Raw genomic sequence first — 13777 nt, forward strand, 5'->3', positions numbered from 1 at the left:
TCCTAAAGACCTTGATTAGCTTGTTCAGGTGTGTTTGGTTAAGTTTGAAGCTAAATTAAGCAGGACGGTGGACCTCCAAGGCCGGAGTTGTTCACCCTTGCTCTAGAATGTCACCAGGAATGGGAACTGGGAATGTCAGTGTCACTGTCTGAGATATAACTTCATTAACAATGATTTTTGAATGTCTGTGATCATAAAAATAATATAAGGTTGTGTACATGAGCATGTCGCAGAATGTGACTGACCTTTTTTCTTTTTTTTTTTTTACCTTTTTTACTTACAGAGAGAGAACATAGTGGAGACAGGAGGGGGGAACTGAAAGCCGAATTCAACCCACATGAACACCATGACTAGATAGGTGTGAAATAGGGCACAGCTCCAACACATGCAGCATTTTACATTCCTAAACACATTTTTTTTTTTTTTTTAATATAAAGCAATGGACTCTCTTTTTAATCAATAATATCAAACTTTGCATGGATCTCTATTCTGGGGCCGTATTCACAAAACATCTTAAGGCTAAAAGTAGCTCTTAATTTGCCGATTTAGGAGCAACTCTTAAAAATAATCGGGGTGTCAGTCCTAAATTTAGGACTCCTAAATTTTTGCTACAAGTGTATTTCACAAATCATTTTAGTGCTAAAACTAGCTCCTAAATCTGTGAAAAGTTAGGAGTAGTCAAGAGGACTTCTAAATCACTAAGAAGAAATCACAAACCGTCCTAAAATGGATGTTACCGGCAATCTGCCTCAGCAATCCACCCAAAGACACTGTACACCATTGAGGCAATAGGCGATAGAGTATTGGGTGCTGAGCCTTCTCCCCTTATAAATGCAATAAATATTTTGATTATGGTATGTTATCGCAGATTAAAATCTATAAAGGTTATTTTATGTACAGGCAAAATGTATTGAACGATGGAGAATAAAACATTGTGGTTAAGTTGAAAATAATGCATTATTGTTGGCGCCAATACACTTGTGGGAAGCTCAGGTGACCCGAGTTCGATTCCCACTTCACTTCCTGTCTACTCACTGTCCTATCATAATAAAAAGGCAAAAATGCCAAAAATACACCTTTGAAAATAAATAAATAAATAAATAAGAAAATAATGTCCGATTACCTTTGGCAGTTGTTTCACAAGTTCACACTTACAAATGATTGAATAGAGTAAAATAAGCATATTTGGCGTGCTGTCCGAGGGGATCGAGGGCTATGAGCTCGGAATTTAGCCCAAACCCAGAGAACTCCCCCATATCCTGTGAATAGGAACCAGCCGAGAGTGAGGTCGGGGTGGTGGATGCTGAAAACTGTCGAGGTAACTAGGTGCGTCAGTTGTGTGTGTATATATATATATATATATATATATATATATATATGCCTCCTCTCAAGCTGATTAGATAAACCATTTGAACATGCTCCTCCTGAACTTATAAAACATAATTTGTTGCTTGAATTCTGCAATCTCTCAAGATGCAGACATGTAAGAGGCTGACAAGCTGAACATATACTTATTTAATAGCCTACATTTTAAAATTTTTGTTTGAATATGTCAGCATTTTTATTTTAAAACCTTTATTTGAAAATGGCAACATGACACCTCGTTCTATAATGTTTCTATGAATAAATTGCGGACAAAGACCCCTCCCCTCTCAGCCAATCACTGTGGGCATAGTTAGTAAGCGTGTTGACATCATCCACATCAACCCCACCCTTTCTCTTAGCTCTCCAAATATGTTCATACATTTTAGTCACGTTTCAGATACAGTCCAGAACTCATTTCAGTCTACAAGTGACTTTTGTGCTGCAAAGAGAGTTAATACACACGTTTTCATTTTTTATGATGCATTCAACATGTTCCACTCGCCATTCATCTGGAACGCCCGATAAATCATTACAAGGCCGAATCTGTAGTTTTGTTCAGTCTTTTACAAACAAAAATTATTTTTTGACATATACATAAGTTTAGACTAAACCACTCTGACCAGCTTCTGGGAGAGATGCAGAGATGTGGAGGTAGAACGTAAAGGAGTGAATATCGGCATGGTGCCGACACAAAAAACAGTCTTGGGTTCCTTCAACATTACTGCTAGTAAAATTGTTAATAATAATAAAATTATTTTATCTAATTTAAAATATAATACACAAACAGTTACTCCCTTCATATATAGTAAAATATTCAATCAACTGTATTAACACCAAAGGAGGCAAAACATCTCTCTACATGTTAAGACCGTTTGCCACTTCACTCTCTAATCAAGTATCAAAGAGAATGTCTTTCAAAGCCTTTTCAAAGCAGGAGTGCGCTATTTAATGTGTTGCCTAGAGAGATGATTATTGCAATAAATTTCCTGGTGTCCCCAGTGGCGAGCAGCTGAGGCAGCTGCAGGTCGAGCAGAGGAAACGCCCTCTCTGTCTATCCTCTCCACTGGCTGAAGTTCACCTTGTCCCTGGAGCTCCCGGTCCTGACTGCAGCCTCCAAAGAAGATGCACAGGATGGTTTGCTGGACTTTGCAAGACATCAGCAGAGGAAGTGCTGGTTACAGATAAATATTGTTCAATAGGCAAATTACAAGTTTTTTCCATTGACATTTGCTTTTGTTTCCCTGCTGTGCATGAGTTGGGAAACCTAATCTGCATGTCAAAGCCAGTGGACCACACTGAAACATAAATTTCAGATGGTGACCTCAACATCAGCTCTTATTCTTTTCATTTATTTTCATCAGATATGCTGGGAATTTTTTTTTCTTAAGTCTCAAAGCAGAACAACTGTCCACATTCAAAGTGGCAAATCATCTGTAATGCCTTTTCGCCTATACCTTTGATGTTCGCCAGCAGTTTGGCAAGTAAGAACATGCAGTGGTTTTAGTCATAAAGGATTGTACCTGCACAGTCCACAAGGTTCTTGTCTGCAACAGAGTTTCTTAATGGCATTATTGGAAAATGATCACATTCATTTATCAGCTTTACCGGTTATCCTTCCTTCAATCCTACACTAGCAATACATCTTTCGGCACACATCCAAGCAGGCCTCTTCCATCCATCTGGGTAAGAATTCTGAGCTGTAATTTTTTGTTCATTACAAAGAAAATGGCTTTGATTTCAATATTTTTTTTCCAGTTACTCTTAAAATGCAAGCTATGTTTTCTTGGCACAACCCTATGTAGCATCAAAGTTGTGATGTTCAAAGATCTTATTTACAAGGTTCCTGATGTGTAGATTTCTCATAGTTTAAGGACACCACCTGCATTTCAACACATGCATGTGAGGTATGAGCATAGTTGGCAGGTTTATGACGCAGTGGGCACCAGGGCTTGACATTAACTTTTTTGCTCACCAGCCACTGTAGCTAGTGGTTTTCACTAGCCACAAGTTTCACATCGATACCAAAAACTGCCATATAGATATTTTTAATATCATCTCATAATTTGGCAGCAGGTATATCGGGCTGCTGTCACTTTAAGACCTGTCGCACGGATCCATTATACTGTTACACATGGGTTTTCTTTTCAACTGTTTACGTTCACTTAAAACATAACTGACTGTGTTTACGTGAATACTCACCAAGACCGGCAGTTTGACTTTATTTTGTGTGTATTTGACTGTTTAAGCGCAATAAGCAGCGAAAAATAACTCAATTTAGTACTGAGAGGTGGCATTATGTGAGCACACTTTGGGTGTAAGCACAAAATCTGTGGGAATGAGTAAAATTATGGGTAATATGCGCAATCCCAAGGTAAAATTCAAGCCCTGTAACACCAACAATATTCATCCGGAGCAAATGAAATGAGTGAGGGGAGGCGGGTTTGTGTGCCAACTCGCTGTCAGGCAGATGAGAAAGCGCGAAAGCACAGCGGAAAATGAGTACTGGAAGCATTTCAGATGTTTCAGTGTTGATATGTATCGAAAAAACTATATTTTTGACAACACTACATTGCACTTAGTTTATTATTTCAGATGGCTTTTTAAAAGACTACGATTGAAAAATGTATATATTATAAAATTCAACCCAGCTAAGTGGCTAGTAGGAGTGACTGCGTTACATGCCGCTGCTGAAATACACCCTCATTTGGCGAGTTGGCAGGTGTAAATGTCAATCCCTGGTGGGCACTAATGGATTTGTTTGGAATGTAGCTGTGCTTCTTTCATGGATGTGCAGTTGTGAGTGATGCGACTCCGGCACGTCATGCACACCTCATGGCTCCCTTCTTAAGCAAGCATTCTATCATCTTCTACTGCTTGACACAATGCCCTGAATTAACTAGACCTGTCCATCAGAAATGTCCTAACTAAAAAAGTGTCATTCCCACTTGCATTCCTAGGTGATTTAAGAACTTTTGTCTCATTACAAAATATGTTTCCAGTTAACGCGACAATAAGTTATGGTGCAAATCTTCCTCCGATATTGAGAGGGAAGCAGGTTATGTGATTCCCCTTTCCTAGTTTAATGAGGAAACCTTCTCATATAAGCCTGATACATAGATAGTAACCAGGATTCAGCCAGTAATCTTTCCTGATGCAAGGCACAGCCCTAAATAGTTCAGATAAGGAAAAATATCAGTTTAAAATTCCTGCTTAGAGCCTGCCTCTGTCTGGCTATAGTGATCCTTCCTGGTCCACATATTGCAGTCTGGGATGAGTTGTATATTCTCAATGCAGCGAATGTAAGCAAACTCATTAAAAAAGCATTAGGGGGGACTGTGTAAGCTGTAATCTGTATGCATGTAAAGTAATCTATTTGGAAACTTCGAAGGTTTAATTTGCACCTTCATTTGAGGCTTCTCACATATGTGAATCCCAAGCATCTCTTGAATGAGAAGTGACTGGTGTCGCTTCTTTATGGTTAAGATCATGAATCTGAAATCTGAGCTTCTGTATAAACCATTTCCACTTAACGATCAGTATTCTGGGTATCTTCTTTCCCAGCCTTTGTCCTCCCTTAGGGTTTCCAGTGGTGTTTGAGAGGGTGAGAACATGTCACCTCAAAAGCACAGTTTATAGCTTCTGTCAGATCCAAAGAGCTGATGGTGAAATGTGGCTAAGGCCTTAACCACAGGTTAAGAGACCCCCACACGGACCCCTACAGAGGTCTGCGATGGATTTCCCAGGGGCTGATTTATGAACCTCTGCCACTGAAAAGGACAGAATCCACACTTAACCACTCATTCAACCGTTATTCCCTCACCAGAACCCACAGGAAAATTTTATTTCTTAGAGGTTGTTCTTTCAGGAGATCAGGAGAATTCTCACTTAAGTTCACTTAAGAATCAATTTTGTCAAAAAAGTTTGTTCCTAAAGTTCTACTGGAGACAAATGAGACCATTTTTACTGTCACATGAAACAGTAAAATGAGAAATGTAATACTTATGGCAAAATACCAAAATCTGCCATCATATCTGTGCAGTTTGAGTCTCTTCTGAAACTTTGTGCTTGCATACATTGCAAAAAAACTAAGCAAATTCTCCTTTTGTTCTCCATTAGATCTGATTGCTGTCTAGGAGAACCACTTGATTTCATTCCTTCTTTCGTACAGGAAAAAAAAAGAGAAGGAGAAATGGCACATGGATCAAGGACTCCATTTAATGGTCCAGACGGTTAGTTAGTCTCCAAAATTAGTTGTTTCCATCAAAAGTTGCGAATTTAACTTATGCGCAAAATTGGAATTTCACATGAAACATTTGTGAATAAAGCACGTTTCCGAGTCGAAGAGAACAAAATCGTGACTTCTTGATAAACTGCCGTTAAATATCACTAAGAAACGCAATAAAAGCTGTCATGTTATCTTGCGTTTGGAGGCGAATGCCTGCTGTTTGGGAACGCAGTCATGTAAGACAGTTCTGGGAGGGAATTATACCGAACCACTTTGACAACAAACTTTGCTTGGGAATTTCAGAATGACCAAAACAGCATTTCAGATTCTGTGCAACTAGATCAGTCCACTGGCTGGTCCAGTTATGCCTTCCCATTGTGCAAGTCACATTAATTTTTTGATGTGTTTGAGGAATTTATTCTGTAAATGTGTTTCCATCATAGTTTATGCACGTTTTCTTGTCGGATAAAAATTTTATCCAACTCAATTGAGCACATAAGTTTTTTATGCACATTTTTTAGAATTTATGCACATCTTGCCGTCTCCATCCAGCGATATCCCAAAATGCGCAAAAAATTGGTGGATGGAAACATAGCTATTGTTGATCATGCAAATGATGATATATAGGTCTACATCTCTGCAATCCTACACAATATTTTTGGGGGTCCCACAAGGAGTTTGTTCTTCAGGGTTGGCTATTTTACAGTGCGCTGAGTAGAAGCATTCGGGTCTTCTCCTCCAGCTCTGGATCTATTTAAAGATGTTCTGGAGATGAGGCAGTCTGCGGTAGGTCCACTGGTTTATTTATCCTGCATGGGCTCTGACTATTTTCGGGCTGACTTCACAGGGCACTAATTGCTCTCGTTTCACTGTTAGGTAACGGGAAGAGAAGGAAATGAACAATCACTCCCATGTTTGTTTGAGGGTGAGGTTGAGTCTGTGACTCCGTATGTGTACTAGCTTGTACACAAATGGAGTTGTGTGTTAATGACAAGACATTCAACATGGGAAAAAAAAAAAAAAAATGCAGCGGCCTGTTTTTTGTTTATTTGTTTTTCTTTCCATTCAGCCTTTTTATCCGGAATTTGAATTGAGGAACTGAGGAATTTATGAAAGAATGTGTTGTTTTTTGTCCTCCACAAATTGTGTAAATGTACTTTAGACCATTATATAGTGAAGTTCAAAAAGTATAAAATGGGGAATTTAAAAAAAAAAAGCTTGTTGTCATGTATAATGAATGTGATTTGGTTCTGCAAGTAGGGTCATAACACTCTCAGGTGTAAACATACCTCTGTCTGTCTTACAGCCTGGAGGGTATGTTGTACATCCTGACCCCTCTCACTCACTCACTACATTGCACATCGGTGTGGCAGATTCCTATGTCTGTTTGAATTGTCCAATACTCTGAAAAGATCAAACTCCCTCCCTGTTGCCTTGTCCATGACCTGTCCTGACACACAAAGCAGGTAAACAGGCCACTGGGGAACCGTGAGTTGAGATCTACGGTTACAGTCTAAGTCATCTTCCCGCTTCTACCAGACATAATACATTACTTTCACCTGCTTCGTGCTTCGGTCATGAACCCATGCCGAAATTTCACCCCAGCAAACATGTACGTCTCCGTAAACTGTGGACATCGTCAGCTGGAGGTTTTATTCCACATACCCCGTTGACATTTGGAGCCTCATTTGAAGAAAGTTTTTATTCTCTTTCTCTGAGGAACAGTCTGCGAGAGCGCCAAATTTGTCCATGTGTTTCATATATTTGTTAACTTTCGAGTATTACTTGTTGGAGACTCTGGTTTTTGGTAATGGACTGTTGATGGGGGTACACATACAGCAATATAAATCCACTGGAGCACCTCAACTGTGATGTTATTCCTCAGCTCTTTGCATTACGTGAGTCCCGCTGCGTTGCTTTGCAGTGGTATCGTAAGCATCAAAGCTGTGAGTGATTGTCCGTGCAGTTTGTCTGCTAGCACCCCCTGAGGGATCAGCCTGCAAACTTACCACATTATAAAGCTCAAAGTGTTCACCACTGCCAGGATGAAAAGACCATTATCACCCTGTTTCATTGAAGAGCTTAGGTGGTTAAACTGAGAGAACATTAGAGCCCTTGGAGCCGTTTAATGATGCAAGCTGCCAGAGTTGAATTCACTCAGATTCAAAAGTGCGTAAACAACCCTGAAGATCTGAGGCCCGATTTTGAAAAGGCCTTCTCCTAAACTCTGTGCTCACTTTTCACTAATGTTTTTACCATTTTTATTGACAGCACAAAGAAGGGACAGGAAATGATGCAACAAAGTGGCGGGAAAAAGATCGGGAAATAACCGTAGGGTATGTGAGAACTATTCTAACTTCTCTTCTCAGTATGAGCACCATGTAGCAACTTGTGTGCACTAACTACTAGGTCACGGCTCTAAAAGGGAAAGTTTTGTCAACATGCACTGTCAACATGAAATCAAAACTGAAAAATTACCAAAATTAGTGACCCGAATTGGAGTCACTGCCACCCTTCTGTCTTCCACTTTGCTTCTTGTAAATTCTCCTGTCCTGTCCCAATAAAGGCAAATAAATAAATAAATGTGTGTATTCATATATAGCTTGCTCCCACCTTCCATTGTTCATTTTGGATAAAGTCCTGACTAAAAATTTTCCTAATTGAATATTCGTATTTATTCATAAATACATCAGATTATGGAAGTAAAATGGTTTCCGAACAGCATTTCATGTTGAATGAACTAAACTCAAATGTGTTTTATGGTTATGTTACATAAATGATAAGTGTATATAAAATTTGTTCCAGCTGTATGTAATATTTATTACATCATGATTTAGGTGTTAACTCTTCCTGTTTGACCTTTAAAAAATAAATCACTGGTCAAAAGGGCTGCAAATAGATTTATGGCCCTAAAATCAGATAACACAACACACTTCAGAACTTGAAGGCATCTTTCACACACTCGCTCTGTTCTTGTTTCTGACTCTAAAAGGTTTCAAGGCCAAAGCACTGGAAGTTGAGGCGGGCCAGTAAGCGAAAACATGTGTCTGCAGCCCTCAGCCCGAGCTCAACATTAATTTGTGTTTGTGTAGAAAATTGCCCTGAGAGAGATGAAAATATATGGCCCTTGGCTTCAGGGAATGGGCTGACAGCTTTGAGGTTTGAGCTGGTTGTATGATGATGTTCTAGCTGGTTGATGCTTGTACTCATCTTCAGTTGAGCTAACCTGGTTTCAGTAGAGCTGACATTTTCAGTGTTTTCTTTGAATGGAAAGAGTTTTATCTTTATTGTAGTTACTTAAACATTGGGTTTGCCAAATAATGCCTTGAAGTACAGTTTAGTACCCCTGCTTTAAACCAAATGTCATAAATAATGTGATTTATATATTGTTATTTTTACCAGAAGTAAATCTTTAAAACTAAGTATATTAAATATTGTTATACTATGGGGCTGTTGAATGCTTGAATCTGATTGGTTGAGGAACATTCTAAGATGTGCAGTTATTTCCAGAGAAATGCATGACTAAAGTAGTTCTAGGCAGGTCTTGACCGCATTACAGTTCCATACCACTTCGCCAAATGATTTCAGTTATTTCAAAGGTCCTTACAGCCTACAACAGCAAAAGAAACCCACAATGGCCAATCAAAAAATATAGTAATCAATAGGATAAAAATGACAAATTATTTCCATGTTTTTGTTTTTTTTGCCACAAAATTGGAGTACGGAAAGTACATACTCTCTTTCCCCAGCTTTCTCTCACACACATACAGTACGGACACACACTCGCACAGAAACGTGTTGTCAGTGCTGCTCTGATGATTTTATCAGTAAAATAGTTTAACAACTTAAAGCTACATGACATTTCTCGAGGTAATAACGGCGCTGTTCTTGAAGCAGATAAACTTACAGTTTCGCTATAAGTAGAGACGCTGATGCCGAACACTGTTGAGAGACTCACAGACTCAGGTAATTTACACACACTTAATCTGTCTCTCTCTAATAACTGCATTAATAACTGCATTAGTCAGCTATAAATGGCTCAAGCTTTCATTACTAGCTCTAAAATGACGTTTTGGAATTAGCAAAGGAGGCGTGGGATGAGATGCGTAAGAAATTAGTCCTAAACACAAAAGCATTTTAAGGACAAAAATCTGGCAAATGTCTTGAAAAACAACATCTGAACAATGTCTTGAGGTGTGGAAACCATAGTACAAGCAGAATAATTGACTCTGGTCCATTGAATTATTTGAAAATAATGCACACTCCGGGTGTTATTTTCTAATAATTCAATGGCCCATCGTCAATTATGGCTTACTCAACTATGTCACATGTTGTATAGTGCTAGTATGCCTTTTAACATCCTGAAAGACTAAAAAACTTCTATCAGCAGCTGTATTGAAAGAGGCTAAATGGTGATTCTTAAAAGGATAGTTCACTGAAAAAATAATCATTTACTTAACCTCAAAAAACACAAAAGAAGATATTTTGAAAACTGTTTCAACCATTTTTGTCTATTCAATGAACGTCAAAGGGGCCCAATGTTGTTTCGAAGAAAAAAGAAAGTCAAAATGGTTTGATTAACACATTAGGGTGAGTAAATGATTTTGTTTTCTTTGGTGAACAGGTTCAAAACAGCATCAGCCAGGTCAAAATTTATGATATTCACCAACTTTCGGCTATGACTGATCAGAGCATAGATATACTGTGATCATATGCAATCAAAATATATATATATATGATGTGCTCCATCTTAATGCATCAACACAGTAGGCTTTTTAGATCTTGTACATCAAAAAAATAGTGTGTGTTTAGGAATGTGTATACAAGTGTTATTCATGTTAGTGTACAAAACAGCAGTCTCTAACTTTTCCTTGTCTGATGTACCTCAACATCCACTCCTGTTGAAACCAACAGAAACAAACAAAAACCAGTGCAAAAACAGTCTCTCTTGGTGACAGACTTTTTCCGCGCCCCAGGGCACCTGTTGTCCCATATGGGCGATCGCTGCAGAGCGAGACAGGACAGGCATTTAATACTGGCAAAACGTCCAGCGCTGCTGCCTGCTTTCTCAGTAGCACGTTCACAAAGCTCCCACTTTTGCTTTGCTTTTCGCTCTATGAACAGTTTTATCTCAATTTAATGTTAAGCAAGACCGACCATGCATAAAATGATGGTGAGTATCTGCTTGTTATGTGCAAAGAAAAATAAGCAGTAATAAAAGCATATAGGAATATTAAATGAATCTAGCGAGTATAAGAACCTACCGTAAAAGTAAGCAAATGAAATGATAACATTGGGCAATGCATCCTTTGCTCATTGCAAGTCGTTTTCTTAAACATGAGTTTATGGAGGTTTGACTGTAAAGTCTAATGTCAAATATTTCTGATCCACTGGACAAGCAGTTTAATTTTAAAAAATCAAATACCAAAATAATTTCTTGAAAGAACTTAAGGATCTTTGAGGGAAACTGTTTCCCAAGTAGAAATCAAATCAAATGTGAAACTTGAAGTCTTAAGCTCAAATTGGGCACCTGGACTGATATATTGCAGATTTAAGCACTGGTTTCTAGGCAACTACACATCCCATAATTAAAAAAAGAAGAATAATGCAACAATTGGCAACAGACCCTTCATGCATTTAAAGTTTGGTGAGTTTTCAGTAAAGGGATTAAAAGTTATAGCTGTTCAAACTGAAATAACAATGACAGGCCAGTGAAAAAGCAATAGAAATCAGGCCGGAAAGCAGTTGCATGTTCTAACGCAAACACTTTTTCTTGGTTTGTCTAAAAGTTTGACATGAAAAAAGACGACCGATGAATGAGCACTTTCAGTAAACGGCGTCAGAAGAACAGAGCTTTCTTGCAGAACGGTCCCCGTCGTACTTAAACACACACTTTGACATCTCAACAATGACACGCACATCAAAGCTCAGTCAATATTTACATCAATCTGCTCTCCTCCGGTGAAGAAAGAAAGAACTGCATTTGAAAGACTTCTGCTGGTCTGATCTACGCAAACTCGTAATGAAAAGTCTTTTTGTAAAATACCTGAAGGAATCAATTTACTGGACACTCAATGAACACAAAGATTCACTAGTGAGATTGTATTAAAATTTTGTTAATACACAATCAATCCTCGTTATATTAATACGATTAGCAGAAAATTATCTGCAGTGTTTAATAAAAGTATGAAATGGACATGTATTTCAAATATGAAACTGAAGTCATGCAATATATTGCACAACGCAATAAAATTGGCAGTATAAAAAGAGATCCAATCCCATGCACTTGCGAATGTCTAGAGACACCGCTCAAGACGTTTCAATATGTTTGAAAGGTTGCGGTACATGTGTTTGCAATCCAATTCCAAACCATGAGCTACGCTTCCTCCAAAGCCTGAAACACAACTCTCTCCAGTTATTGATTCACGTGAGCTGCACAACGTTTTATGAGCGAACATTTGAGTCCTCCTTTGCGTCATCATTCACAATCAGGGGACATATGGCATGCCTTAGCGATTAGCATGGACTTAAACCCAACAGGCTTCCAGCTGACATGGAGAAACCCAATACTGTACGGAGCGCCCCACTGCATCACTCTACACACACGTTCCCATCAGATACCGCTGCACTGAGAACTGTCACAGGACACATGGGAAACAAGCATTGCTTTTCCCGTTTGGTAACGAACTGCACGCTCTGTCTGTGCGGTTCACTCGCACCAAAAGTGTCCCGTTTGGGTCAAAATAGTTTTGCTAATGCGAGCAGAGTTTGTATTACAGCTCTGAATGAAGGTGCACGTCAGCACCAATTACTCAAGACAGATCACATGTGTGTCATACATCCTAAACTGATAGGTCGCGATCCAGAAATGGGGTGCAGGTCTGTTCTGATAAGGTCACAGGGAAAAAACTGTGTAATAATATAACACGTCTAATCACATAATAATAGTTGATAGCATAAATAAATAATGATCATTTAAAATATAATTCATGTTATTGGTCATATTTTAGTGCACTTATAAGAAGCATCCTAATCAGACAGATGTCAGGTAGCGGTTGTGTACTCATGCCACATGCCACAGACTACATTAAATACAGGTGCACTTGCAATGAGCATAAATGGGAAACCAAAATGTGTTTTTGTCCACTGATTCTTCAAAATTGACTATCTCTTGTTAATATGCAGCTCATGGTACTATCTACAAATTTTAATATTTGGCTTCTGTCTTCTGAATGATCAAAAATATTGGTAATATGTTGGATTTCCCACTTGATGTCCTGACGCAAAACCAGTTGTCAGAGTCTGTTATTAACCTTAAGCTTTTCATATCTCCTAAACCCCTCATTTAGACATCAAACAATAATCTTACAGCGTCCTTCTGAAGATATTTCATGTAATCAAACTAAACAGCCTTCAAGAACTATCCACAACCCCTCACTGTCTAAGCAAAGCAGGTGATCGAAGAGGGAGGGTGTACTCACAGGTAAGACGTCAAAGGACTTAGGTCAGTTGGCACACTGGATAGTCCCTGTTCGGAGCAGTCCACGAGCAGCAGGATGCCATCCTCCTCACACTGGCATGCAGACGGGCACTGCTTAACAGGCACGGCGGCACCCGGCGGCCCGTGAGAATGGGCACACGAGACGGCATGCAGGATCAGTAACACCACCAACATGACAATGACTCCAACTCTTGTCTTTCTGTGGATGAGCTGTATATCTGTCTGTCTCTCTGCAGTCTCACTCAGCTGTAGCTCTATTTGTCTGTGTGTATGTGTCTGTCCGCTCTCAGCTCTCTGAAATGTTATCCTAAGCCTCGTCTCTGTAGATTTATTCTGTCACTTCAAACTCCCATGGGTGAATGAGTCAGTCAGGGGCTTACGCAGGTCTTTTCTCTCTCTCGTCTCATCTCACTTAGGAGACATTCACCTATTGTAGTGGAAGCTTGCAGTGCTCCTCTGATTGGCTAGAGCTTTTGGAGGGCGGAGCTGCCCAGCACAGCACTCCTCCTACTTTCTCTCGCGCGCTCTTTCTGCCTCAGGCAGCTGGAGTGGATGGTTGGAAGAAAGCAGGGGAGACGATCTCTGAGAGGGGGACGGTAAAGACGGACAGAACGGAGATCTATGCCTTCCCATCATACCGTTAGATGTAGCACAATCCTTCCCTCATAGTTACTTTTCTACAGCTG

General features: G+C 39.4%; 1 protein-coding gene across 1 annotated transcript in view; it reads right to left on the bottom strand.

The window, feature by feature from the left end:
* The window catches only part of LOC127505020 (leucine-rich repeat-containing G-protein coupled receptor 6), a 104719-nt gene extending 91243 nt beyond the window's left edge, over nucleotides 1-13476 (bottom strand). The window contains exon 1 of the mRNA XM_051880254.1: nucleotides 13072-13476. Coding sequence (XP_051736214.1) covers nucleotides 13072-13265 — 194 coding nt within the window. The 5' untranslated portion in view covers nucleotides 13266-13476. The remainder of the gene's footprint in view (nucleotides 1-13071) is intronic.
* Nucleotides 13477-13777: the final 301 nt, after the last annotated feature.

The sequence above is a fragment of the Ctenopharyngodon idella genome, chromosome 22 (genome assembly GCF_019924925.1).
Source record: "Ctenopharyngodon idella isolate HZGC_01 chromosome 22, HZGC01, whole genome shotgun sequence".
Lineage (NCBI taxonomy): Eukaryota > Metazoa > Chordata > Actinopteri > Cypriniformes > Xenocyprididae > Ctenopharyngodon > Ctenopharyngodon idella.